The sequence below is a fragment of the Grampus griseus genome, assembly GCF_964374135.1.
Source record: "Grampus griseus genome assembly, chromosome: 12".
Classification (NCBI taxonomy): domain Eukaryota; kingdom Metazoa; phylum Chordata; class Mammalia; order Artiodactyla; family Delphinidae; genus Grampus; species Grampus griseus.
This window is the reverse complement of record NC_139006.1, coordinates 72,133,636-72,161,399: the sequence shown is the minus strand read 5'-3', so window position 1 is coordinate 72,161,399 and position 27,764 is coordinate 72,133,636. Positions and strand designations below refer to the sequence as shown.

General features: G+C 41.5%; 1 protein-coding gene across 1 annotated transcript in view; it reads left to right on the top strand.

Annotated features, from left to right (window-relative positions):
* FECH (ferrochelatase) overlaps positions 1–26,484 on the top strand; it is a 38,484-nt gene extending 12,000 nt beyond the window's left edge. The window contains exons 4-11 of the mRNA XM_082667743.1: positions 999–1,147; positions 7,226–7,360; positions 9,957–10,063; positions 13,471–13,569; positions 16,989–17,096; positions 17,507–17,671; positions 21,828–21,887; positions 22,331–26,484. Coding sequence (XP_082523869.1) covers positions 999–1,147; positions 7,226–7,360; positions 9,957–10,063; positions 13,471–13,569; positions 16,989–17,096; positions 17,507–17,671; positions 21,828–21,887; positions 22,331–22,465 — 958 coding nt within the window. The 3' untranslated portion in view covers positions 22,466–26,484. The remainder of the gene's footprint in view (positions 1–998; positions 1,148–7,225; positions 7,361–9,956; positions 10,064–13,470; positions 13,570–16,988; positions 17,097–17,506; positions 17,672–21,827; positions 21,888–22,330) is intronic.
* Positions 26,485–27,764: the final 1,280 nt, after the last annotated feature.

The following is a 27,764-nucleotide window of genomic DNA, read 5'->3' as shown; positions in this document are numbered from 1 at the left end:
CACGAATCCGCGTTCCCTGCATCGGCAGGCGGACTCTCAACCACTGCGCCACCAGGGAAGCCCAAGCATAGGGTTTTTTAATAAAAAAATTTATATATGCATACGATAAAAAATTGCAAATAGTTAATAAGTGTTTATAGTAAAAAGCAGGTGTTTCTTTCCCCTTGGACTCCAGCCTCCCACCTACCCACCCCGGAGGTAAGCACTGTTAGGTCCAGAAATAGTCCAGGCACATCCAGGTGTATATATACATGCACACACACACACACACACACACACACACACACACACACACACACACACACACACACACCCCTTTTTTACACAAACGTGAATGTACTTATGTACATCATTTGGCACTTTGCTATTTTTTGTTTTTGAAACTTAATTTTTCTTGGAGATTATTCCATAACAGATTATATAGATCTGGCTCATTCTGTTTTCATGACTGTATGGAATTGCACTGTATGGTCATACCTTAATTTATCTAACCAGTGCCTCACTGACGGACACTTAGATTGTTTTCAGTGTTACAATGAACATTTGTGTGCATACGTCTTTGCTCACGTGGGCAAGTATATCATAGGATTAACATGCATTTTCTTAAATAAGAGGGCTGCACGCTGCCTAATGTCTTGTACGTCCTAGTTCCTATTAGGTACAGGATCCAGAGGTGGTAAGTTAGTAGCTAGCACACAGCCAGGTGCTCTGCACAGGTGTCTGAGCTCCTGAATCTTCAGGGCCTGCTGCTAGAACAGGGTGTAGGGCACCCTGTAGGGCAGGGTGGCTACTCCTCAGAGACTGTCTGGTTCTCTCTCTCTGATCTGGGCCGAAAGAGCAGGCTGTTGTCAGTGATCTCGAGCTTCTGTTTTTAAAGGCGTTATCTTAATAGGCTCTTCTTAAAATTTTGCTTATCTTTTTTTTTTTTTTAATTGAGTAGAAAATGTTTCTGAGGTTACTTAGCTGGAATAAAATGATTTCAATGTTCAATGATTTAGTAAGCTGGGACCATTCATTGCCAAACGCCGAACCCCCAAAATTCAGGAGCAGTACCGCAGGATTGGAGGCGGATCCCCCATCAAGATGTGGACTACTAAACAAGGGGAAGGCATGGTGAAGCTGCTGGATGAGTTGTCCCCGCACACAGGTATGGTGTTTCTCAACTCACATCTCACTAGGTTTGTTCTTTCAAAGTATAGTTATGAAACTCACAACACTGTTGGAAGCCAAATGCAATTCTGGGTACCAGCAGCTCTCAATTTGCAGGGGGTCCTACATGATGCCCGGCCACTGAACTCAGTTCTTGTGGCATTTTCCTTTGTTCCCAGATGTATGCCTTTTCTATTACTTCCTTGTGTTACAAATAAAAAAGCTAAAGTTTCAGAACATTAGTCTCAAAAGGAAGTTGGAGGTGTGTGTTAAGTTGAGCTGGATTATAAGGAAGAGGCTACCTACCATGAAAAAACAGATGCATACATCATCATCCTGGAAAGAAATCTTTGGGAAATAGGTTGAGGCTGCTGCTATTGTTTCTTTCTGTGTGGATGACTAATTAGATCAGTATCTAGAGCAGAATTAGCTAGCTGCTACTGCAGCCATGAGGCTCTAAGCAACTTTCAGCAACCGCTTTCAGCTCTTGGCAATACCATGATCATGAGTCATTTAAGTGCCTCGTTGGGCATGGCACTGAAAAGAGGATTGCACACATCTGGTGACTATTCTCTGAGAGCCTCTAACGCAAATTATAATGTGCAGAATGAAACATTAACTACACGAAGGAACTCTAAGTGCCGTATTTAATTGCATTCAAGACACCATCGATTGCTGGACGCACCATTGTTTTTATATAATATGAAGACACAAGACCTCTGTCAGTTAATTTTAAGATGGTGTCTGTTGTAGACCAATATAAGGTGTTAAAACAAATACTGTGCATCTTAGGACACATGAAATGTGTTCATTGCAGACAGTTTAGGGCTCGGGATCAAGACAGTGTGACACAGTGTGGACCCTCACGGAGAGCAGCCCCGCTAGGCAGGACCGAAAGCGTTTCATTGAGCAGCAGCTCGAGTTGCTCTCAGAATCCACTGTTTGTGTCACACATGGGACAAAGGGCTCCAGCCCTCAGCAGAGCATCTCACTTGGAAAATTGTTCACTTGTGCTTTTGAATATTAGGTTTTCTCCCTGCCTTCACTTGTGGCTTCAGGGCGTTTCTTATACAGCTCAGCCACCTGTGACACAGTGTATCTTTTAAAATGTGGGGTGAGGGAAACTTGGCTGACCTCACCTCACACCTACCTGATGGAGAACAAACTCTCTAGTCATGAACTGCGTATCACGATAAAATGTTTAGCGTGAACCAGATCTGCAATTGCTATGCTGTCTTCGGTGGACGAAGGCAGCGGAAAGATGCCATTTTTCCTGGTGACGTCTTAGTCTAGCACCCATCACCATAACAACCCTAGTAGAGCTGTCAGCCTTGAAAAAGGAGTATACATGCGTCCTTCCCACTTCCTTCTTTCTCTGTGGTGAGACTGCTGGCTTGTCCAGACCAGACAGGCCAGCAGTGGCCTCTGCCTCCCTGGTTGGTCTGGAAAGAGTCCCATGGAATGACCTGGATGTATAGCAGTGTCCCACTCGCTATCAGATACCTGGTGTTGATGACCCTAGGGCATATCACCAGCCTCTGTGGCCCACGCTGGGACCCCCGAGGCAGGCAAGTTCAATTCTGCCTTTCTGCTGCGTGGTAGATGACCACCTCATCATTTAAGCAAGCCTGCTTTGGGGGTGTTTAATGCAGCCCAAGACCACCCACGCGTTCATTCATCAGTGGCCTACTGAGTGCCCTGCGCTGGTCAGGACTGCTACTCACGGTTGAAAAACATGGTTTCTACTTACAAGAAGCTTCTAGTCTAGTGGGGCCTTGCTGCTGCAGGCCAGGCTGCTCCAGGGGCAGAGAGAAAAATCCTTTGAAGACTTGCTGGAGGGATACCCTACAAAACGAGTATAGCAGCTGATGATCACACAGAGTGTGGATATAGGAAACAGGAAACAGTCTCAGAGTTTAGCAGGTTCTTTGGGGGAACTTTGCATTGAAGAGCAAGAAGATTACCAGATGTGGCCCTGTGGCCCCCTCGGGGCTCGCCCAGGTTACCCAGAAAGAAGCTTCTTGTCCTGCTGTTCATGCTTTGCTGAGTGGACCTGAAGCTTCGCAGTGAAGCCCCAGCTGCCACTGGGTGGGGCTAGCACTGGGTTCCCTCCCTCCCTTACCCCTTCCTGCTGCTTCTCTTTCCTGCTTTCAGGTTTCCTTTCTTTCTTTCTTTCTTTCTTTTTTTTAACATCTTTATTGGAGTATAATTGCTTTACAATTGTGTGTTAGTTTCTACTGTATAAAAAAGTGAATCAGCTATACAGAACACTCTATGACATAAATCATAGCAAGATCCTTTCTGACCCACCTCCTAGAGAAATAAAAGCAAAGATAAACAAATGGGACCTAATGAAACTTAAAAGCTTTTGCACAGCAAAGGAAAACATAAACAAGACGAAAAGACAACCCTCAGAATGGGAGCAAATATTTGCAAATGAAGAAACTGATGAAGAATTAATCTCCAAAATTTACAAACAGCTCAATATGAAAAAGCAAACAACCCAATCCAAAAATCGACAGAAGACCTAAATAGATATTTCTCCAAAGAAGATATACAGACTGCCAACAGACACATGAAAGGATGCTCAACATCACTAATCATTAGAGAAATGCAAATCAAAACTACACCGAGGGGGCTTCCCTGGTGGCGCAGTGGTTGAGAATCTGCCTGGTAATCCAGGGGACACGGGTTCGAGCCCTGGTCTGGGAGAATCCCACATGCCACGGAGCAACTAGGCCCGTGAGCCACAACTACTGAGCCTGCGCGTCTGGAGCCTGTGCTCCGCAACAAGAGAGGCCGCGATAGCGAGAGACCCGTGCACTGTGATGAAGAGTGGCCCCCGCTTGCCACAACTAGAAAAAGCCCTCGCACAGAAACAAAGGCCCAACACAGCAAAAATAAATAAATAAATTAATTAAAAAAAAAAAAAAGGAGGTGAAGGACATGTCACCTTCTCCATTTAAAAAAAAAAAAAAAAAACTACACCGAGGTATCCCCTCACACCAGTCAGAATGGCCATCATCGGGTTTCCTTTCTATTCATCTCTTTCTCATTCCTCCTCCATTCTTATACTTTTTTTCCTACAAAATTATAAAATTTACTTTTGAACTGTGTCTATTTGTTTACATGTATTTGGAAAAGTTCTCTTTAGTCAAAAAAAAAAAAGTGATGATTACAACCAGATAAAAATGTTTCAGACTCTCATTTTTGGGGCAAGTAGTTGTTGCTTGGTAGCCGGTATAGATAGTTTGAGACTTGCACAGGCTCTGCATAGAATTACTATTGACTAATTACAGTGCGTTACATGAGGGAATGTGACTTGGAATTGGTTTCGTGTAGTAATACTGCATTGCAGTCATTTAGTGGACACAGAAGGAAATAGATGAGAAGTGCAATCATTTCACTTCATGAAAAGTCTAAATCTAAAATACATTTTAAAAATTATAGTTTAGTTATACATGGCTGCTTTTAATGAAGCTCTAAGTAAGTGCTACTCAGTAAAATAATTTCGTTCTTTATTGGATGCACAATGGGTTCATTTCAGATGGAGCTGGCTTCCCCATCCCTGGTTGTATGACGTCAGGCAGATAACTTACCCGACTAAACCTCATCTTGAAAATGGGGATGATAACAGAACCCAACTCGTAGGACCACTGTGAAAATGAAATAAGATAATCCTGAAAGGCATTAGCATGGTGCAGCGTACATGATAAAAATTCAGGAAATGTGAGCTTTTATTATTCACCATTGGCACAGGGTTCATGATCTGATACAAGTAACAAAGCATTATAATAACTTCACACCATTCTCTCAAAGAATCATGTACAAATCAGACATTTGAACTATTGCACGTGCTAAATGAATGGACTGGAGATTAATGAAGTTTTACTGTTTAAAAAATGGCTTTTCTATTTGTTCCTTGTTTGACTTCTTTGTAGTTCTCACCCAGGCGTGTTCACTGAGCAGCTGCTCTGAGGGTGGATGAGGCTGGGCCAGCGAGTCCTGTGTCTGGTGCTCACTCTGGCCAGATGTGCTGCCCACCAGATGTGGTGCTAGATGACATCCAGGAGACTCCTTCCTCTCCCCGCGCTCCTGCGGGGGCAGCCAGGAGCCTCCGTGCGTGCTTGTTAGCTCCTCAGGATAGACCCAGTCGGAGACAGTGCGTTGTCACTTTTTCTAAAATATGTCTTTGCAGGCCGTCTTGAATTGGACCGTTTAGAAAGCATTATCTGTTCTTTCCAGAGTATTTTACTCTGTCTCACTTCCAGATATGGTCACCGCCCTGCTTTTATCTGTGAGGGAGGCCTCTCCACCTCTCTTAATCTGTAACATTTGAGGAACTCCCAGACCCCAGGCATTTAGGCTACAACTTTCAACTACCGGGCAGCTGGAAAGAAAACAGGAGAAGCTGGTTGACCCCCGGCATTCAGGGGATCTTACTGTGTCAGTCTGATCATTGGATTGTCTCAAGATAGATTAGAAAGCAAATTCCACTTCAGCCTCAGCTCAGAGCACCAAGAGCTCCTGAAAAGTGGACTTGATGATGCTGTGATAGTTGGCAGTTTTAGCACGAACCACGTAATCTTTGAACAATCTGTCATTTGGAGTTTGCTTACAGGGCCATGCCCTCTGGGGTGTTTTAACTGCAGGTCACCATATTTTATGCAAGAGACCAAAAAATTGGTAGCCTAGAAGGGACAGGCAGCTGAGAATGATTTCATTTGTATCCCTTCCTTCCTCTTTTTGTAGTTCCCAACCGGAGAATATTGAATCAGACTGTCCTTCCCCTGCACAGACATGCTTCTGTTCCCCTATCGATATTCTGCTTCTGTTCTTGGCAACATGCTCCATTGATTCAGTCCCCTGGGTCAAGTTTCTGAGGAATGTTTTCTATATCTATATGTAGCACACACATATATACATATGTATAAAATATACACACATATGTATATACACACTCATAGAGAGAGACACACACACACACACACACGCAATCAATGTATCATCTTTTTCTTCACTTCAACCTAAATGTTTCTTGTGGCAATTTAGTGTCATGTTCTTAGTTGAAGCCCTGGCTTATGCCTGGACAGTAACGTCATCTCAGGTTTACTATTACTTAATGTTTATGTAGTGTATTTTCAACTCCATCCCTGAGTATAAGTTGAGTGTAATCCTATGAAAAGACAAGGAAATAAAACTGGGTAACTTTAGGAAACTTTCAGTTTTATGATTTTATAAATGCCTAAGAAATTGGTTGAAGATGCTTTAAAAATACAGGAGGAGATAGGAGAGGGAATTGGTAAAGTGATAGGAGAAGGACCGCAAAGATGTGCCCTGACTTGGGCCGTTTAGGTGCCAGAATGATGATTTTTAAATCCCACTTAGCGCCTCCAACTTAAGCATTGTTGTTGGTTTGTTCGTTGATTTGTTTTTCATATAAGTGAGGAGAATCATTTGAATCATTTGTTATTAGTGCACTTTTATCGAGCATCCCAGAGCTTTTATATAAACTAGGTGGCCTGGGGTCTGAGGGAACAGAAGGAGGGGACCCGGGTGTTGGAAGAGGCTGGGGGTGAGCCATGGAAGGAGCACAGGCTTTGGGGTGGGGAGACCCACGTTGCAATCTCATCTCAACCATCGGCTAGTTGTGACTTTGGGCAGGTTCATTAACCTTTGAGAGTCTGTTTCCTTATCTGAAAAATGGGGTTTAGATGAGAAAAAAAAAAAAAAAGCACAATGTCTCCCATGGTATCTGGTACATGAGAGGAGGTTATACTTTAAGGATAAATGCTCTCTGCTCTTGAGTCTCTCTTATCTCAGCCAAGAGCAGAGAATAAGGCCCAGAAGCTTGAGTTTTAAAAACCATATGCTAAATGGTTGAACACAGAAAACAGTGGTTAAAAATCCATATACCAGCAGAAGACTGGCTACAATCCAAGGACTATTCTAAACCTGCTCACTTTATCAGCACCATAGGAAATTAGGGTAACTGTCTTTGTTCTGGACACTGCATTCTGTTTGGAATCTATATCAAGATGAATGCTTTCTCCTTTCCACACATGCTTCCTAATAGCCCCTCACAAATACTATATTGGATTCCGGTACGTCCACCCGTTAACAGAAGAAGCAGTTGAGGAGATGGAGAGAGATGGGCTGGAAAGGGCGATTGCTTTCACACAGTATCCACAGTACAGCTGCTCTACCACAGGTAAGGCTTCTCTCTGACAGTGGGAGGGTAGATCTGGCCCTGGCAAAAGTAACCAGGGAAGCTGAGCGCGGAAGGAAACGATAAATCATTTTCGATTTGAATGGCAAATCCAGTCTGTCTGCTTTAAACGTGAGAGTTCAGGTCAGTCCGTTGGAAATCTCATGGTTCATCTGCCCCTTGAGTTATTAGCCAGTTGACTGAGAATTACAAATGGTGGGTGAAAGGCAGTGGCTTCCAGTGCTCAAATGCAACTGTATAATGGATCAGTAATGAACCTTAAGCCACTTTCTATGTTTGTGTAATAACCCTTATTTTTATGGCTACCCTAATATTCTTATTAATGTAGCAAAGTTGATAGCTGTTTCCATTTTGCCAGCAGAGATGTCCATATAACATTGGAAATATAGGTGTTTATTTTGGTTATGCTTTGGTTATGGGTTGGTTCCTGGTTAAACCAAAACCCAGTTTAGGGTTTCCTTTGCAAACTTCTCTCAGTGTTCTAGATTTTGGGAAATGTTACTAGGTGTTGTTTCCTATATATTTAATTGGAGCTGGAGAATAATCTGTTTTGCCAATCTCTGTATCATGAGGTATAGGTAAATCTTCTGCTGTCACCCACAAATACATTTGTTTACATCCTTTCTCAAGGCTTGCGTTCAGCACATTTTTACTCCCAAATTGCTTTTGGACATTAGTGCATATGATTTCTATAACTATAAGGAGAAAACAAAAGGCTACTGGAAGAAATCTTGGAAGCCTGGTGTGTGCCTTAAATATTTATTCAGAGCACCTGTGAAAACGTCTGAGTCCTCAGACACCCTCAAGAGTTTGAACTGTGATTTCTTTTGGACATGTACCTCAATAACTTTAAAATGTCTGGTAACGTTATTGGAGAATAAATCAGATTTTATAAATTTCTAAGCTATACTTTGGCCAGGCTTTCAAAAATATAACTCAACATGTAAATGTCCGCTCTCAAAATTAAACAAGTTCAGAAGACGGTTATTTATATGACAAAGGATTGACTAGGGTTTCATTTCACAGCTGGCTCTAGCAGTGTGTTTAAAACAGTAGTGTCTGTAGCTTTTCCCTACTACCTCTGGTGTAAGGGCAGGTACATCCCTACTTCAGAGATGTGAAAGCCTTTGGGAAGCATGTTCATTCTTTGAGGCCACTAGAGTGTCATTTATCTGTTGTTTTATTTAGACACATATTGTGGCAGCACCAGTATATTCTATGTATCAATCACTTTTTTTAATCATGCAATTTTTTTAGTTACGCTTTTCCCTTAATTACTACCTTTGATAGTTCATTGCATGTTTCTGAGTGATTCAGAAGACCTGCTGTGGCTTCTCGAAGTCCTTGTGTACATCTGAAGATGCTGTTCACCTGTGAAATGTGGTTTGCAATGTGAAGATGGTGGTGACTACTTTGTGATTTCTGGAGGGATGGTTTTTGAGCCTGGAATGGACTCAATTTGGATTTATCTGACCCATTGTATTCTCAGAAAAATGGAACTCCATTTATTTTTTTTGAAAATTGAGTCTTAGCCTGAGGGTACATGTGATTTAAATATGGCTTTGTCCTGGCTAGCATTTTAATTTGGAGACCTAACTGATTAATAGTTCTCACGAAGAGACCGGTGGTGTTGGGAAGCGTGGCAATGTTTTGGAGCATTTGCCCCACGTGAAGATTGAAGAGGAGGCCCCATGTTAGGGTTAGTTTCCTAGGATTAAGGCTTGGCTCCAGTGCCAGCTCCTCTAGGCCAGGAAAAAAATCGCACTGGGTTGTCACCATCTGCTTTCCCTTAGTCTTCGAACTTTCATGGTTTCCTTCTCTTGTTTAGAAATACAAGTTTTGTTAGATTACCTGTAAGGATTTGGTATTCATTTAACTTATTCTAGGGAGTGATGATAATTTTATAAAGCAGATAAAAACAGAGAATGCGCTTAGAAACCTTAATAAGCTGCTCTTCTTATCAAACAAGCCATTAAAAAGGATGGTTATAAAGCTTTTATTGTAATGTGGAAAATATTCATCTCATAATACTAAGTAAAAATGCCCTAAATATTCAGGATACAAAACTGCACATGTCCTAAAAAGTATAACTTTGTAAAACAAAACAGCTGTAAAGAAAAATAATTGGAAAGAACTACCTTAGAAGAAAACAATGACTGTATTAGCATTCTGGGGTCATGGCCAGCTTCTTTTTTGCTTTCTTCCCCACCCCTACATTTTCTGTAAATGGGGTTGATTACCTTCACAATGGGAAAAAAATTTAACATGCTTTCAATTGTAAGACTTGGTCCTTGCAGATAATGACTGCTTGTATTTCATAAATCCGCTGCCATTGTGCTTCTCTAGAGAAGTGGTCTCAATGCTCTTTGAAAGGCCATTGAAATTGATTGCTTTTTAGTGATCTTCATTTGCAGGGTAGTTAAATCTATATGCATTTTAGAGCATTGAAGTGATTGTAATTAGACTGATTCAGTGCGGAAGACTTACCTGCTTTGAACTTATTACTGCCTTTACTAGTCTGTTTTTTATTTTCACCATAGCCCACATGCGTGTACTAAGTGGCCCCTGTATATTTCAGGCAGCAGCTTAAATGCCATTTACAGATACTATAACGAAGTGGGCAAGAAGCCCACGATGAAGTGGAGCACGATTGACAGGTGGCCCACACACCCCCTCCTCATTCAGGTAAGCCAGCCACTGCCAGCTGCGTCTGTCACCCCAGCTTCTGGTGTGAGTCAGGTTCTTGTCCCTGCCTGGTCTGTGGGTGTCCCGAGTCTTACTGTTCTCTTACTTAAATTGTGTGCTGGGGATTAACAAAAGGTATTAGAGTCTTGATTTATTATGACAGGAGGAAATAAATTTAAAGATTAAAGGGTAAACTCTTTTCTTTCTTCAGATTAATAGTATTAGTTACAGACCATGGCAGAATTATGTTTTGAGTTTTGTGTTTCACAGTGACCAAAAGAACGTTAAAGATTATGCGAGGAAAAAAAAAAAGATTATGCAAGTTGTTTCATTTAATCTCCATTCATAGACTGAACAGCTGACAAACAGATCCTCTATTTTCTAAATCCTTTAAAATATCAAAAGATTAAAAAATTTTAAAGGTAATATATCTACATGTTCTGAGACAGAATAAATTTAACATTTCAATTGAGAAAGTTTCATATATTAAAAGAAATTTCAAATTTCTCCTACATAGTTTATATTTGTAATATTTCTAGTAATAGATGTTTGATTTTAGGAGAATCGGTTAAAGCTACAATTCTAAAGCTTTGAATTGGTGTTATTATGTACCTTTTCGCCCTTTGAATACGGGAGTACTACTGGCTATTGTCCTTGATCAAACAAATATTATTTTGTTCTGTTGGTGGAAGTTTCTACCTTCGAGTTAGTTTAGGTAGAAGAAATACTAAGTGATGTGGATTTCATCCGTTTATTTTTCATTCCTCGGACCGTCTCTGGCAAAATACCAGCTTAACACTTTTTTGAAGCCTGGAGTAACTTAAAATCGATAACCACTAGATGGTGGTAGACATCGTTGAAAGCAGGCCGGCTCGCCCCTGAGCAGACGGTGTTTTCCTTAGGCCCGTAGGTGCTGTCAAGGGTTAACGCTTAGGTTGAAATCCAGTTTTAAGTAAAAAGTGCGAAGTGAAAAGGAGGCACCTTCCCTCAGGGATGGGTGTAGTTTTGGTCTCAGTGTGGTGTCCTCCCCCACAACCTCCCTCCCAGTTTGCTCTTTGCTGGGTCCAGTCCGGACCGCCTGAGCCCCAGCCTGGCCTGCCTGTTCTGCTCTTGGAGGCCTGTGACTGGAAACAAGGGGGGTTTCAGGTTAGCACTGACATGTGGTCGCAGAGAACCGAGGGATCTGCACAGCATCTGCCTGCCCTAATTGAGGGAGTAATTAGATTTGCATTAATATTCAGTCCTTTGAAAAGGGGGGAAGCAGAAAGATGGAAAGGTCTCTTCACTGAGGAAGTCTCCCTTCATAAAATGAAAGGGAATTTTAGAGGCATTTATCTGCCCTCCTATATGGTGTGATTGAAGGCTCTGAGAGCCGCCTGCTTCTTTCATTCTGCAGAGGGATTGCGCATAGAAAATACCGCAGATGGATTTTAGATGATTTCAGGAACACTTCTGCTCGCCCACAGCTCCTCTATTTAGATAAAGGCTGAGTCTGTTGTAAGCTGTAACAAATTGTGTTTCTACTTGCAGTTATGCAAGATGATAAAAGGAAAAAATGCTACTAAAACTTTGAGGAAACAAAAATTTATGGTTCGATTTTATTAGTATCATGACGATTACGTGAGGAGATCTGATATCTAGTGGAAATAGAAAAAAACCCCAACTAAACAAAAACTAAAAGTAAAAACTGAAACTAAAAATTGTGTGTTTAGTCTACATTTCTATCAATACGTATTATAGGTAGTAATTACTCAAAATAGTCATTTTACTACTGTATCTAGCTGTTGGGATATTTGGTGTAAATGTAGGTTCCAGGCTCCTACTTAAACTTTGCATTGGGCCTCCTTATCTAGGCTTTTGTACAGTCTTTTCTGAGCATCTTTAGTCTCCAAACACTGCAGAGACCACCAGAAAATACTGCTTTTATCTGTATCTAATCCTATCACATTGACTCTATAGGTAAATTATAAATTTTGAAAAGGGAACTAACTCTCTAGGTACCGCTTTGTGCCTTAGAGCATTAATTTGTCAAATTTTGTGGGTTCTGGAAAGATTAATAATATCCCAATATTTATTAGGTAATAATTTGCTCATCCTATAGTATTAACCACTGATATATCAAAATGCCAACAAGTACAAATTTACATGGTTCTGGTAAATTGTCCTTTATAATTTTTTTTCATAATGCTTTAAAAACATTTTTATTTGGAAATAATTTCAAGCATTGGAAAAGTTACAAGACTAAGAATAGTATATAAGGAACTCTCATCTCTTTGTTTAGATTCACATATTAATAACATTTATCCCACTTGCTTTATCAGTTGCATGCTCTGTGTGTGTATGCATACGTATGTGTGTCTATGTATACATAATTTTTTTCCTGAACCTTTTGAGAATAAGTTTTTTATACACACACACACACACACACACACACACAGACTTATAAAACCACCCTTTACACCTAAACAGCAGGCATATTCTTTTCCATAACAATGATACAATAATCAGCTTCAGCAAATTTAACACTGATACTTAAATCTATCTAATCTACATTCATATTCCAATTTTGTCCGTTGACTCATTAATGTCCTTTGTAGCATTTGCTTTATAAGTTAAATGACAGAGTGATTAAAGAGTGAGATCAAAGAAAGCCTCTTCAGATCTGGTATTTCAGCACCTATTGTTGTGACTGGGGGACGTGCCAACTAAGGAAGGGAATTAACTGGTCTGGTGGAGAGAGATGTGACGAGGAAGGGGGGCTGCGTTCTAGCCCAGCTTCCGCAGATGCCATGCGGCTGAGCGGGCTGAACGGGCCCCCCATTCAGCCTCAGCTCCCCACTCTGTGGATTTAACGAGAGTTGTACAACCTCTCATCTGTTGTTATGAAGGCTGTCATGAAGATTGACTCAGTGAGGAAAAGGTCGTAAAAATAGAATCATTTTCTTATTCCTCTGTTATTTCTGTCTAATGTATTTTAATGTGATAGGCCTGAAAGCCAAGCTAAGGGAGATTTAGTAAGACCCTGTAAGCTGTTTTCCTGCTAGCCGAGCAAATGAGAGGTCTTAAAACAACTTCTCCTTCCCATCTGTGTTTCCTTTCCATCTGGAAGTGTGCCCTGTGCCTCCCAAGGGGAAGCGTCCAGAGCGTTCGTTTTCAGTGAGCCATTAGCGAGCTTTAGAAGTTTCCCATCAAATTCCCCAGGCCCCTGAAACCGTTATGAGCCATTTTGATGATGAACCAAAGCAAGAGAGACTGTACAGTTTGCAGTTTTTTTTACAAAGACAGTTCTGATGTTTGAGGGCTTCTCTGAGAGTTTTGGTGTCGCTTTCATTTAAAAAATATTTTCTTTTCCTTCCATGTCTTTAATCCCACTCCCTCCTTATCCCCCTTTCTTGGTGTTCCCATAGTGCTTTGCCGACCACATTCTGAAAGAACTGGACCATTTTCCACTTGAGAAGAGACGCGAGGTGGTCATTCTTTTTTCTGCTCACTCGCTGCCGATGTCTGTAAGTAAGAACATTCTGTTGGATGACCCAGTGGTAGAGGATTTCGAAATGTGTGACATGGACTCAGCTTCCGTTTGGCCTAAGCCCAGTGCAGGGAGGAACTCTAAAATCTCAAACTGAACTTGGTGCTAATTTTAGACTCGTTTCTTGAAGCCAAATAACAATTCATTCAGACTATACTATTGTGAATAGACATTGTCTTAATAAGTCCCTTTAAAATGGTAACTTGAAGATATATTCCTACCTAAGAATTTTTAATAAGTGGGACAGTTAAAAGGAGACTGCTTTTTGCCTGCCCTGTTGAAGGAACTCAGCCTGACGTTTCAGGGTGTTGGATTGTAGACTGCGCCACCAGGGAAGCCCTCAACCCCATTCTTTTGTCCTCGAGACTTGGGCTGTTTGAATTCCCGGAAGTGATTAGTTTTTAATTTGCCAAGGCTAGTGAGCACATTTTGGCCAGTGAATATAGAGTGTGTCAAGTTATGATCTGGTTGCTCCTGAGTTTCTCATATTACACTGGGTGTTCATTAAGATACCGCATCTGTGCCATCACTGTTGCATTTGTGGAGACAAGAATTGATGGAGCTGGTGTATGTATGATATACAGAAGTGCTTGGGATAAGCAGCCAGTTTCATCAGCTTAGAACCAGCATTGTACCCTAAAAACATTGCTTGCAAAGCTGGAGAGGTAGAGAATTACATTTTCTCAGGTGTTATTAAGGTTTTAACTCCAGGGGTAATGGAGTTAATACAAGTGTCGTGTCTGGGGCCACTATTCTAATTGGTCTGTGCTGCCACCTGGTGGTCACCAGGGGCAAGCCCGTTGCAGCTTCTCTGTCCTGCATGTCACCTAAGCGGTGCCAGGTTCAGCAGTAGGCAGCTCTGGAGAGAAATTTCTCTCTTCTGGAAGCCTGCCTGTTCTCTTTTCTGGTCCCATGCAAATTCTCTTCACATGTCCATCCTCTTGCTCTGTCCTTCTCCTTTTTATAACCGTCCTGTGTGTGATGAGGCCGTGTCTGAAGTGCCGGAAGGGAAGCTCTCTAGCCAGGAAAGGAGGAAGCACGTTTTTATACGTGCACGATTCCAGGTGCTGCCTTCTCTCCTCTCGTCTCTCACTTCACTTCCCGTTCTTCCCCTCAAGGACTGAAGATGCTGCTTCCAGGTTTGCTTATTTGGGTTTTTTTTTGCTGCCCAGGGTCTTGGGTGAGAAATACCATGAAGTCAGGAGGATAAGGATGGGGTAGGGAAGGCAGAGGGATTGTCGAGCAAGAAAACTGTTCTCACAATCTCTTCTTTTTCCCCTGCATTCGCTTCTAATGACTTTTTCCCCGTAATGACTTTTTAAAAACGTATTATGTTGAAGTCATTTTAGACTTACAGAAAAGTTGCAAAAATAGTACAGTGTTCCCTTAGCTTCTCCTAATGTTGACATCTCACATAACCAGAGTCTGGTGATCAAAACTAAGGACCGAACGGCGATACAGTGCTGTTACCTGAAGGCCTTACTCAGATGTCTCCACTTCTTCCTCAGTTGTCTCTTTTCTGTTCCAGGATCCAATCCAGGATCTTACATGGCATTTACTTGTCACGTCTCCTCAGGATCCTCCAGTCTGTGACAGTTCCTCATACTTTCCTTGTCTTTCATGACCTTGATATTTTTGAAGAGTGATTTTAGTAGAATGTTAGTTATTTTGTAGCATGCTCCTCCATTTGGATTTGTCTGGTATTTTCTCATGATTAGACTGAGGTCGTGTATTATCAGGAAAAAAAAACCCTGGGGTGGTCTGTCCTCAGTGTAGCATATCAGGGGAACATGCTGGCAGTATGTTTTACTACTCGTGACGTGATCCCTGGTCAGTTGTCTAAGGTGGTATCTTCTGGATTTGTCCATTATAAAGTCACTATCTTTCTCTCTGTAATTACAAATATCTTAAGCAAGCTACTTTGAGACGGTGCAAATATCTTGTTGTTCCTCAGACTTTTGCCCACTAATTTTAGCCTCCATCAGTGGATATTTCTGTGCTGTTCTAATGGTGACTTTGTATTTCCCTCATTCCTTCTACATTTATGTTTCTAATGGCAAACTAACTTTTAGTAATATCATGAAAAGGTTCATCATTTTATTTCGACAATGTTTGTTGAACACCTACTATATTCCAGGCAGTCATCTATCCTCTATCGTAAGATATGGGAATGAACAAAATAGACAATAATCTTTGCCTCCAGAGAATGGGGGAAGGGGGATGGATGATAAACATAATACATAAGAAAATAATCTGGAACATTAGGAGGTCATAAGGGCTATGGGAAGAAATAAAGCAGGGTAAGGGGGTTAGGGAGTTAGTACACAACTAAATATTAAAGAAGTAAAAGTAACACTTCTACTGAACATTTTCAGAGGTATTAGCAAGCTGTTCTGGCTGTGAGTAGCATTTACAGACGCTGTGCACAAAGCATTGCCACGGTCTGCTGTTGTGGGAAGAGTGGGGAAAAGGGATTAGAAGACACAGGCCATGCTCTTGAGGAGCCTGGAGTCTGAGCCCGCGTGCCGCTTCTTTCTCTTATTCCACTAGTGTTTACTCTGTGTCCACCTGGTCCCCATAGACTCAGTAGTTCTGTACACTGTCCGTACAGCACTCTTTCTTTTCTTTTTTGTTTTTCTTTTTTGCGGTACGCGGGCCTCTCACTGTTGTGGCCTCTCCCGTTGCGCAGCACAGGCTCCGGACGCGCAGGCCCAGCGGCCATGGCTCACGGGCCCAGCCGCTCTGCGGCATGTGGGATCCTCCCAGACTGGAGCACGAACCCGTGTCCCCTGCATCGGCAGGCGGACTCTCAACCACTGCGCCACCAGGGAAGCCCCGTACAGCACTCTTTCAATTTCATTTCTAAAATCAGGGAGTTCCCTGGTGGCCTAGTGGTTAGGATTCCAGGCTTTCACTGTCGTGGCCCAGGTTCAATCCCTGGTTGGGGAACTGAGATCCCACAAGGTGTGCGGCGCAGCCAAAAATAAAAATAAAATAAAATGAAATAAAATCAGCCCCTCAGGTGACTACCAAGAGTGAAGGCCCATCCCTTGTTGCCTCTTCCTTCCCAGCTTTTCTATCTCATTTTCCCTATTTCAGATGGGGGATTGAAGAAACCCATCCTCCATCGTCATACGTTGTCAGTCTCCCATGAATAACATGGACACAGAATTTGACATGTTCCTAAGGACCTTAGAGATGATTGAGTACAGTGTTCTCCTTTGGCTGATGAAATCGATCCGAGGAAGTTGGGCGTTGAGCTCAGATGGCATGGTCTTTAGCGCAGAAGACAAGGGGTGGCCTCAGGTCCAGGGCTCACGCCAACTCACCACATAGTCCAGGGCTCTCAGAACCCTTCGCGGTGTTGGTGACTGAACACCCGTGTCTCTGTTGCAGGTGGTCAACAGAGGGGACCCCTATCCTCAGGAGGTGGGCGCCACTGTCCAGAGAGTCATGGATAAGCTGGGTTACTCCAATCCCTACAGACTGGTTTGGCAGTCCAAGGTAGGTGGCTTCCACACATCGGCAGGCAGTCAGCTCTCTTGAGGATGTGTATTTTAGGACATAGTTATAAAATGATTAGATTTGGCCCTTTCACGTAGGCAGAATGTTCTGTAACCTGACTGCTCCCATGAGCAGAAAGAACTCTGCAAGCAAATAAGGAGGGAAAATCAAGTGACCACTGGAATTCCTCGATTCCATTGAAACAATAGATTATTTTTAATTGTAATCATAGGAATTGTTATATTTTGCCAGTTTCGAGAAGGATTCAAGCTTAATATAGAAATACCAGAACCCATTAGAGAAGGCGTAAAACGTGGCCCTCACTCTTGCAGGGAGGTGTGTGTATGTCCAGGGCAGTGGGCTGTGGTGAGACGTGGGTCCCGGTGTGCATTCATCCTCCTTTCTCACAGGTTGGCCCGATGCCCTGGCTGGGTCCTCTGACAAACGAGGCCATTAGAGGGCTTTGTGAGAGGGGGAGGAAGAACATCCTTTTGGTTCCGATAGCTTTTACCAGCGATCACATTGAAACGCTGTATGAACTGGACATCGAATACTCTCAAGTTCTAGCCAGTGAGGTAAGTGTGGTTATCAGTCCCGTTGTGATTTGTTTTAAAAGGAGACTCTCTCTGCAGTGATCTGTGTCATTCAAAACTATCGTTCAGTATATATGTTTGCAGGTACTGTGGCCTCATTGTTCTGAATAATACTTCATCTGAGTACTGATCCGAACACATCAACTTAATTGCATGTTTGCAGCGGGAAAGCACTCTGGTGCCTTTGTAAAACTAGGCAGCCCAGGGATCACTGCAGGCGATATCATTTTGTTTAGTTTGAGTTACTATACCCCTTGAAAGTAATAAAAACTACATTTCCTTAAGAAAAAAATAATTGTACTTCTCACCAGTTTGGAGGAAAAGAACTTTCTTGTTCTATAATTCCTCTTCTTCACCTAAGAGTGCCCTTTACTTGGGCTGTTACACTGCTTCTGGTTGGGTTTCGAGGCACATAGGAGTCATCGCCATTTAAGAGAAGGGCGTGGAGTGAACACTGGCACAGTGTGTGTAACTTCCTTGACCTCTGTATGCACTCACTTAATTAGCTCTTTGCTACTATGTTGTGATCAGTCTGATTATTGAAATAACAAATACCATTCTGAGTTGTCTTGTAATGTAAGATGGATGTGATTGTCATTCACATGGAGAAAAGCTATTGTTGACCCATCTCGGGGCTTCTGAGGGCCGGCCAGAAACCCGAGTCCACTTCTTAGCATCGTTTCTATGGGAATCGTGGAACCCTTGGGACCCAAGGAGCCCTTCCCTCTCATCTTCCACCAGACCTCTTGGCCCTGGTCACCCCACGTGTGATGGCTGGGGCCCCGGCCTCGAAGGATACTTCACCCTCTCTGGGACCAGGGGGCAGGTGCGAGGAAGGGTGGAGAGTGGACTGGGGGAGAGCTTCAGCAGCACCCGACCCCACAGGTCTTTGTACGGATGTACTGGTCATCAATCACACATTGATGAAGGTAGAGGGTGCCTAAGTTACTTGTCAGTAGTTCTGATAAGGAATTTATGGGGAAGTTGTAGTTGGCTAACATGAGGTTGTAGGGTTGTCTATGGACTTCATTTGCCGATGCCTTCTAGGGACTTCCCCAGCAGTCCAGTGGTTAAGACCCTGCACTTCCACTACAGATACAGGCGATCTCTGGTTGGGGAACTAAGATCCCACATGCCATGTGGCACAGCCAAAACAAAACAAAAAAATGATGCCTTCTATATCCCAGCAATGACCTTGGCTAATGGTGACCTCGCTAGAAAACTGAAGTACGATGGTAGTTCATACCAGTGTATTTGGAAAACAAATTTTTGTTTGTATTGCATGAGAATTCACTCATTCATATAACCAAACTGAGGTCATCCCTTCGTAATCAAATGGATTATTAGTGACTAACATATTAGCCTATACAGAGAATAAAGAAAACCATCTACTACAGTTAATTGCCTTATTTTGCAGGGAGAATACACTACATTTAAAACTGTTAACTTTCTCTAAAAAGTAGTTTGAAATTTTTGCCCAAAATAGAAATTATTGCTTTTTGATAATAAAAATAATAAAGAACTCATTTCAGAGAAGTGTGACATAGAGAGTAGAACTCACTCAGACGCTTACCCCTGAGAGATATGTTAATATTTTGTTAAAAATAAGCCCCTTTCCCTCTAATGTGCGTGTGTCTAATGGAAGCGGTATCCTTCTACACATTTAGTAAAAAGGGTATTTTATTCACACTGTTTTTGTAACTTTTTTTTCCTCTTAAAAATGTATTATGTATACATTAAAAATGTATTAGTATACTTTTTCTTTTTTTTTTTTTCATCTTTATTGGAGTATAATCGCTTTACAATGGTGTGTTAGTTTCTGCTTTGTAACAAAGTGAATCAGTTATACATATACATATGTTCCCATATCTCTTCCCTCTTGCATCTCCCTCCCTCCCACCCTCCCTATCCCACCCCTCTAGGTGGTCACAAAGCACCGAGCTGATCTCCCTGCGCTATGCGGCTGCTTCCCACTAGCTATCTACCTTACGTTTGGTAGTGTATATATGTCCATGCCTCTCTCTCGCTTTGTCACAGCTTACCCTTCCCCCTCCCCATATCCTCAAGTCCGTTCTCTAGTAGGTCTGTGTCTTTATTCCTGTCTTACCCCTAGGTTCTTCATGACATTTTTTTTTTCTTAAATTCCATATATGTGTGTTAGCATACGGTATTTGTCTTTCTCTTTCTGACTGACTTCACTCTGTATGACAGACTCTAGGTCCATCCACCTCATTACAAATAGCTCAATTTCGTTTCTTTTTATGGCTGAGTAATATTCCATTGTATATATGTGCCACATCTTCTTTATCCATTCATCCGATGATGGACACTTAGGTTGTTTCCATCTCCTGGCTATTGTAAACAGAGCTGCAATGAACATTTTGGTACATGACTCTTTTTGAATTTCAGTTTTCTCAGGGTATATGCCCAGTAGTGGGATTGCTGGGTCATATGGTAGTTCTATTTGTAGCTTTTTAAGGAACCTCCATACTGTTCTCCATAGTGGCTGTACCAATTCACATTCCCACCAGCAGTGCAAGAGTGTTCCCTTTTCTCCACACCCTCTCCAGCGTTTATTGTTTCTAGATTTTTTGATGATGGCCATTCTGACCGGTGTGAGATGATATCTCATTGTAGTTTTGATTTGCATTTCTCTAATGATTAATGATGTTGAGCATTCTTTCATGTATTTGTTGGCAGTCTGTATATCTTCTTTGGAGAAATGTCTATTTAGGTCTTCTGCCCATTTTTGGATTGGGTTGTTTGTTTTTTTGTTATTGAGCTGCATGAGCTGCTTGTAAATTTTGGAGATTAATCCTTTGTCAGTTGCTTCATTTGCAAATATTTTCTCCCATTCTGAGGGTTGTCTTTTGGTCTTGTTTATGGTTTCCTTTGCTATGCAAAATCTTTGAAGTTTCATTAGGTCCCATTTGTTTATTTTTGTTTTTATTTCCATTTCTCTAGGAGGTATACATTTAAGATGTTTCTAATTTTTTGCTTTCATAAACTGCTCTGTAATAAACATCATTTTTCCAATTATTTGCTTAGAAATGATTCCTAGCAATGGAATGTAAATGGTGATACATATTTCATTGGATTGTCCTACAGAAATACATCCTTTAAGTCTCCCATGAACAGTGTTTGAGAACACTTGGGACTCCCCTGGTGGTCTAGTGGTTAAGACTCCTCACTTCCACTGCAGGGGACGCGGGTTCGATCCCTGCTCGGGGAACTAAGATCCTGCATGCCGTGCAGTGTGGCCAGAAAGAGAAAAACAGTGTTTGAGAACACTGACCAACTGGCTATCCTGCTGTTACTTCTACATGAAGTTTTGGAATATGATCAATGTCTTTTTAAATTGAGAACTATGTGTTTGCTGAATCTTACCATTTTCCCCTTCCCAGTCTTCTAACTTAAAAGATAAAGCAACAAAAAGGCCATCAGCATTTCAGAAAGGGAAAGAGAAGATCCTAGCTACCTGAGTAAATAAGAATTAGATACTTCTCAGTTATTTGGGGGATAATTAGCTGGAATCAACGGGATATTTTTGGAGAGGGGAGCAGGGATGGTTGTAAACAATCCTTAGGTTTTTAATTTATATTTTTCTATGTAAGAATATATTTAAAAACCCAACTCTGCGTATTGGATCCAATCTAGTTTCAATATACATTAAACTAATTTACCTCTTTTGGCACTTGGAATCAAAACGTGTAAAAATTTAAGTCATTAAAGCAACATTCTGCTTAGGTAGAGTCTGTAAAAGTATGCGTTAGAAAGGTAGACTAAAAAAAAAAAGAATGGTAAGCAGATTTAAATTACTTGAGTATTCTATCAGATACAAACCTCAAAAATGGTTTGGAAACAAAGCACCCATGGGAAGGTAATGGGATGAGGGAAGGAATAGAAATTGAAGAGCAATTTTATGATAAAGGGGTGAAAATCAGCATCTATGTCTGGTCCCGGGACTGTTTTTCATTTCTGGGTAGTCTGGGAACACTTTGGTACTAAGACTTCGAGTTGTGTTTGTGTATGTGTGTTTATTTATTTATTTTATTTTTTGTAGCAGTTTCTTTAAAAAAAAATAAAAGGAAAATAAAACGTGTATGTGTTTTTCCTCCCTTTTCTCATTTGATTTCAGTGTGGGGTTGAAAACATCAGAAGAGCAGAGTCTCTTAATGGAAATCCACTGTTCTCGAAGGTATCTCTAGTGTTACAACCATTTTAGTAGAACATGTCGGAGAGCAGTCCTCTGAGAAACTCTTACAGAATATTGGTTTTCTCACATATTAGAACATTTTGAGTTCCAATTAATTACAAAAATAAAATCGAATCCCTTATGCTCTCGCTCTTTTCTCCTTTAGAGAGCCCCCGTTTTCTTTTTTCTACCCACATATCACTATGTCTAATTAAAAATCTGCCTTTCAGAGACAAGGTTCAGCAGGTGGGGTGAGAGGATTTCCTTCTCTAAAACCTGTATTTGAAACTTTTCTCTAAGCTGAGAATTCTTAAGAAAGGAAGACATCATAGAATTGGGTTCAAAGGGTTCATAGGTTTTGAATGGGGAGATGGGCGAGGGGAGGTGTGGGAAGCTGCATCCGCTCTGCTGCTGATGGGTCTCTCCTGCTTGTTGTCTGTCTCCAGGCCCTGGCCGACTTGGTGCACTCACACATCCAGTCCAACGAGCGCTGCTCCACGCAGCTGACCCTGAGCTGCCCGCTCTGCGTGAATCCCATCTGCAGGGAGACCAAGTCCTTCTTCAGCAGCCAGCAGCTGTGACCCCGCCAGAGCGCCGCGGGGATTTGGCCGGTGCCCAGCCTCCAGACACCTCCAAGGTGGAGGAGGATGTATTTAGCATTAGGGAGGGAGTCACATTGATGTGGGCGTAGCCTTTGGCCACAAATTGTGTACCTTCTTGAGGAATGGACTCTGAAATCCTTATTGAGGGGTATTTTTATAGACCAATACAGTAAGCATTTATAGTTCCCCTCTCTGGGTTAAGTTACTAGTTTGGAATGTCCACTAGGCTATTTTAAAAATGAGTTTTAAAAATTTATCTTATGAGATGCACACGTATTTTCAATACCGATTTTGGTTTTATTGCCCCCCAAAACCCCTGCAGGGGTACGGAGAGTGCCCTCTGTGGGGCTGTCAGAGTGAGTGAGGTCTGTTTACAATCTCATACTTGTGTTTTAAAGTGAACATAGTTGAGTAAATGAAATATAATTTGAAAAAAGAAAGGGTACCTGATCTTTCCGTCAGCCCGTGGGTCACAGGATGCTGGGCCGGTGATGTGGTTCCTACAGGGGCTGCTCTTGCCAGTGACGTCACTAGTAATCGGTCATTTTGGTCCTTGTATGTGAACCTCACTTTCCTCACCATGAAACCGAATCAAGTGTAGGTTCCAAAAGTGCTTTGAGATTCCCCAGGCACACAGGGCTGATAAACGTGTAGCAATCCCGCATTTGTCATCCCCACCTTGGTGGGAATCGTTGGTGCCACAGGAGAGGGGGGCTGGAAATGCTAATGAAGGGCTTCATGTCCAGAGCTCCTCTCAGGACCTCGTGGACATTTCCATCGAGCATCTTCTTCATCTTGGTTGAATGTCCCGTTTCCGCATATTTGTTTGAAGATTTATTTTATAAAGTCAAGGATGTTTGGTAACCTCCAATTCTTAATTTACAATTTTTATTATAAAAATTATGTAACCGTGCTATAGGAAATTTAAAAAATAGAGAAAAGGAAAATAACCACTCTAATGCAACAAATATGATTCATATTGTTGTAGTTCATGTTAGTCTTTTCCTGTGGATATCTTAGATGCCATTGTAACCTTGAATTTGTGAGTGAAAAGTTGTCCTAAAATGTAGAAATAATGTAGGATCAGAGTCAGACCTTCTATACCTGGATTTATATGGATTTTAAAAATCTCTGATGGATCCATAGTGAATTTGTAATAATTACTTTCTCTTTCCTTTAAGCCTTACAACTTTGTTCTTTGAAAGTGCCTTTCTATTTTTTTTATTTAAGCCAGTGAAAGTATTAGTGGAGTCATAGATCTTCTATATTCAGTATTTACTATATTAATAAATATGACATCATTAAGGTTTTAACCAGTCTGATTCATTCTCTCTGTTAAATCAAAAGTAATCCAAATTCATTACTAATCAAAATTATTAAATAAGAGGAAGTTACTTTGTAGTACAAGAAAAGTAACATGCCATCCACGTTAGTTAATAGTTTTCCCACACTGATAACCGCTCTGAAATTTGAGTAGCATCTACACTTTTTTTTTTTCCAAATTGGCTTTCCTTTTAGTAGATTGTGTTTCCAGAAGAGGGTACAAGGCATAGACAGTTGTTTAGAATTTTCCTCTTCTGTTTCCACGCACTTTGGGGGGACTAGGTTCAAGGTAGACTTTGAGTGACCTTGGCGGGATGGCGTAAGGAGCAACTCGTGTGTTAGCCAGAGGGCAGAGTTTAAAGCTGGCGGCCATAAGAAAGAACTAACATTTGTGTGTGTACACGTGCGCTGGTGTGTAAGCCTAGAGCCCTTGACTGCACCCTTGGTACTGCATCTCTAAGCTCTCAACCCAGCCTATAAAACCCCTTCTGTCGGATCCTGAAGATGGCCCAGGAACGTGCTTCCCAACATTGGGTGGAAATGGGAAATTCATTGAGACGTTGCAAGCTGGAAAAAGAAAATTCTGAGTTGACCCCAAAACTAGTGTCCTAAATTAAGGTCGTTCAGTTTCTCCGTCTTAATATGGAAATCCTCAGAGAAAGACAAAAGCTAATCTTTTCTTTCCTTATTTCTAAAAATTATAAAATTAAAAACATTTCATCAAGGTTGTACCCCAGACTTTGTAAATATCATTCCTAGGAGTGTTGTTCTAATTGCCTAATAATTGAGATTCCATTGTAAAAAAAACCCTTCAGTAACTTCTCCCAGTCCAGATGGCCTTCTGTGACATTCAGCTTTCTTTTTATAGAAGCTAGCATCATAAGGTTTCAGGGAATGTACATCAAATGAATTAAGCCTGAATATCGGATGGCTCAGGAAACCTGAATTCTGCTTAAATCATTGCCAGTTGAACTATCTAATCATGTCATAATTATATTGAAGTTTTATGTGCTTGCTTTCTAACATTCCTGGTTAATTCAAACAGTGGCACCTGAAAACTTGATCTTTTTTTTTTTTTGCTAGATTTCTTCCAGCTGGACAGTTGTGTGGTATGACTATTACCTAACCTTTGCCTTAAAAGGCATGCTTCTTTTCTTAATACACTTATTTTGGAAAGTATAAAGTGTGCCAAGCCATAAGGCACCGAGGTGAGTGGTGGGTACCGGTGGGCAGCCCAGAGAAAGAAGCTGATGCTGCCAGTATTCGCTGAATAGCACCAACATGACAAGCAACAGCAGTGGGCGCCCTTTAGTGGAACCACGGCTCCCAGCGTGAGATGAGTCTTAGGAGGGCTCTGGGGAGTGGGTGACGTCCAGAGAACACATTCACAATCTAGGCTCCCAGGATAGGAAGAAGTGCTTCTGCTTTTGCTGTGGGAATCTTATTAAGCCTTTCAACAGGGAAGAGGAAGTGGAAAACAAATGCACCCGTGATAATCAGTTTCTTACAATACACTCTGATAGTGTCCGCTTAATCGTTTTTAGCAGAAATCATTAGCTTCCATTTTTAGCATTAACAGCTCCTGGCTAAATTAGTCTACGGTAAGCCATTAGGAGGGATGTTGGAATTAAAAACATCTTTGGAAAAAAGCCTGGTTTGAACCTGTGTTATAAGCCCTTGGGCAGGAGTCGCCGGGTCCTGTTTCTGGTTGTTTGACAGCTGTCACTCTGATGTTCCAGGTGCTCTCTCAGCAGCCTGCTCCTGAAATGAAATCGCACAGGCCGGCTTTTTTCCTTCCACTCTCCCCAAGGGGTTGAAGCTTTACTTTCCTGACATATTAAGAAGTAATAGATTTTACCCTGAGAATTCATGAGGTATTTTTACCTTTTCCTTATTTAAAAAAAAATTATATACATGAGATGGGATTAACTGCACAGGCATACAAGCAGGGGCTTGCTGGCCAATTGTTAAAATTTCAGGTTGTTACACATAACAATTATTAAAAGTGTTATATCTTACAGTTTAATTATATTTTAAAAAGTAACAAATACTCAAAAATCATTTCCCTATTATTTTACTATATTTTATCATCTTTATTCTAGAGGTTATTTATGTTTATGATACCTATGTGATGAAAATACTATATAATGATGATGAGCTACTGTACGTCTCCAGCTTTGTTCCGTGACCGTGTTGGCAGCTTGAAATTGGCTACAGCAGGGCTATTTACGTTTGGAAATCAGCAAATACTACAACTTAGGGCTTCCTCGATTGTTTTGTTGATTACCTAGACTTAAAGTGGTGGAAAAAATGTTCATATGTATTAAAAGTTGTCATGTCTCTAGCCATTACATCGTGAATAGCACAAAAATTTGAGGAAATATCCTCCCATTATGTGAAAACTAATAGCCGATTTATCCAAGTGAAGTTTTGATATACAAAGTTGTTTTACATTTGTATTACTCATTAATGTAAATGAAAACACCAGCATTCATGTCAGAACTATATAGGGTGGCTACAGATGCGAGAGCTTGATAAAAGTCAACACAAGCATTCTTTGAGAATTAATTGATTATATGGAATTTACAGTAAAGAGAATTATGTATTTTATTATTACTTGTAAATTGTGCATCCTATATCTTTTATACTGGTGAAAGTTATAATAAACATACACACATGTATGTATAGATTGTTTTTTCAGAGAGCTGGTTGGTGACCATTTACCAAAACACTGCTGCCTCAAACGGGACTTTTCTGGGATGATGGACGTGGTCTATGTGGATTGCATGCTTGCGTTGTTCCCAGATTCATTATATATAGAGAGGTAGCTCGCTCTGTAGATCGCTGTCTCTTTAGAGTGGAAGCTACCCCATGGTTACTAGACATTTTAATCTTTTTAGTAAGATGCCAGTTGTGTCCAACAAAATCCCACGGGCCTGTTGTACTAACAGGGGCCCTGAGAGGCGAAGGTTTGCTTATATCTGATAAACATCCTTATAGACAGAATCTTTGGACATATTCTCAGTCATTTCCACAGGAAATATCCCTTGGAAGTGGGTTTTCTGGATCAAAGGATATTTATGCAGATTTTAAAAAGAGGATTAAATGAGATCACATGCCTAATGTATTTAGTAAGGTGCAGTGTTTGGGTGGTGTGTGTGTGTGTGTGTGTGTGTGTGTGTGTGTGTGTGTGTGTGTGTATGTGTGTGTGTGTGTATGTGTGTGTGTGTGTTAAAGGCCCAATAAATGGTAGCTATTATTGACTTGTGTTACTCACTTGGTTAGCAAACGATGGCTGTCTTGTTCTCAGTGTGACTTTATTCTAGGAGGTGGAATTTTACTGTGTTGTTTTTTCATGAAGATGTGATGGCAGAACGAATGTTATCCTCAAAGTTCAGAGCACTCACAGAGCCTCTAGGAATCAGGGATCAATTCTCTAGTCCTGCCTTTTATGTTCCTTGTTGCATTTACTTTGGGTCACTTGCCCTGAGAAGGTCACAGGCAGAGAGAGAAGAGACAGACCCTAAAGCTGTCGATCCTTCTTCATCAGTAACTTTGCAAAGAGTTTGAATGTCGGGAGAAAGTTGAGTTTCAGGTTTAAACCACTTGGGGGATGATGTGTGGATTTCACTTACCCTTTACGGGTCTGCAGGTACCTGAGAGTTGCCTGTGTGTGTCCCGCCTGCCAGCCTGTCGCCGTGTGGCTCTCAGAGGGCAGAGCCGTCCATCAAAGCCGGGCCGGCCTCCAACTCAGGTAACCACTGCACTTACACAATTCTCCCTTTAAGAAACGTCCGCGGGGAATGTGTTCCTTCCTGTTTCTGCGCTTCTGAAGGTTTTCACGTCCATGCTAACCCACCGCGGGTCTGGGCCAAGGCCAAGTTGCCCATCAATATTGTAAAGTAGCAGCGTTATAAAATTTATGGAAGACGCACAAAGGGCAATTCCCTGAAGT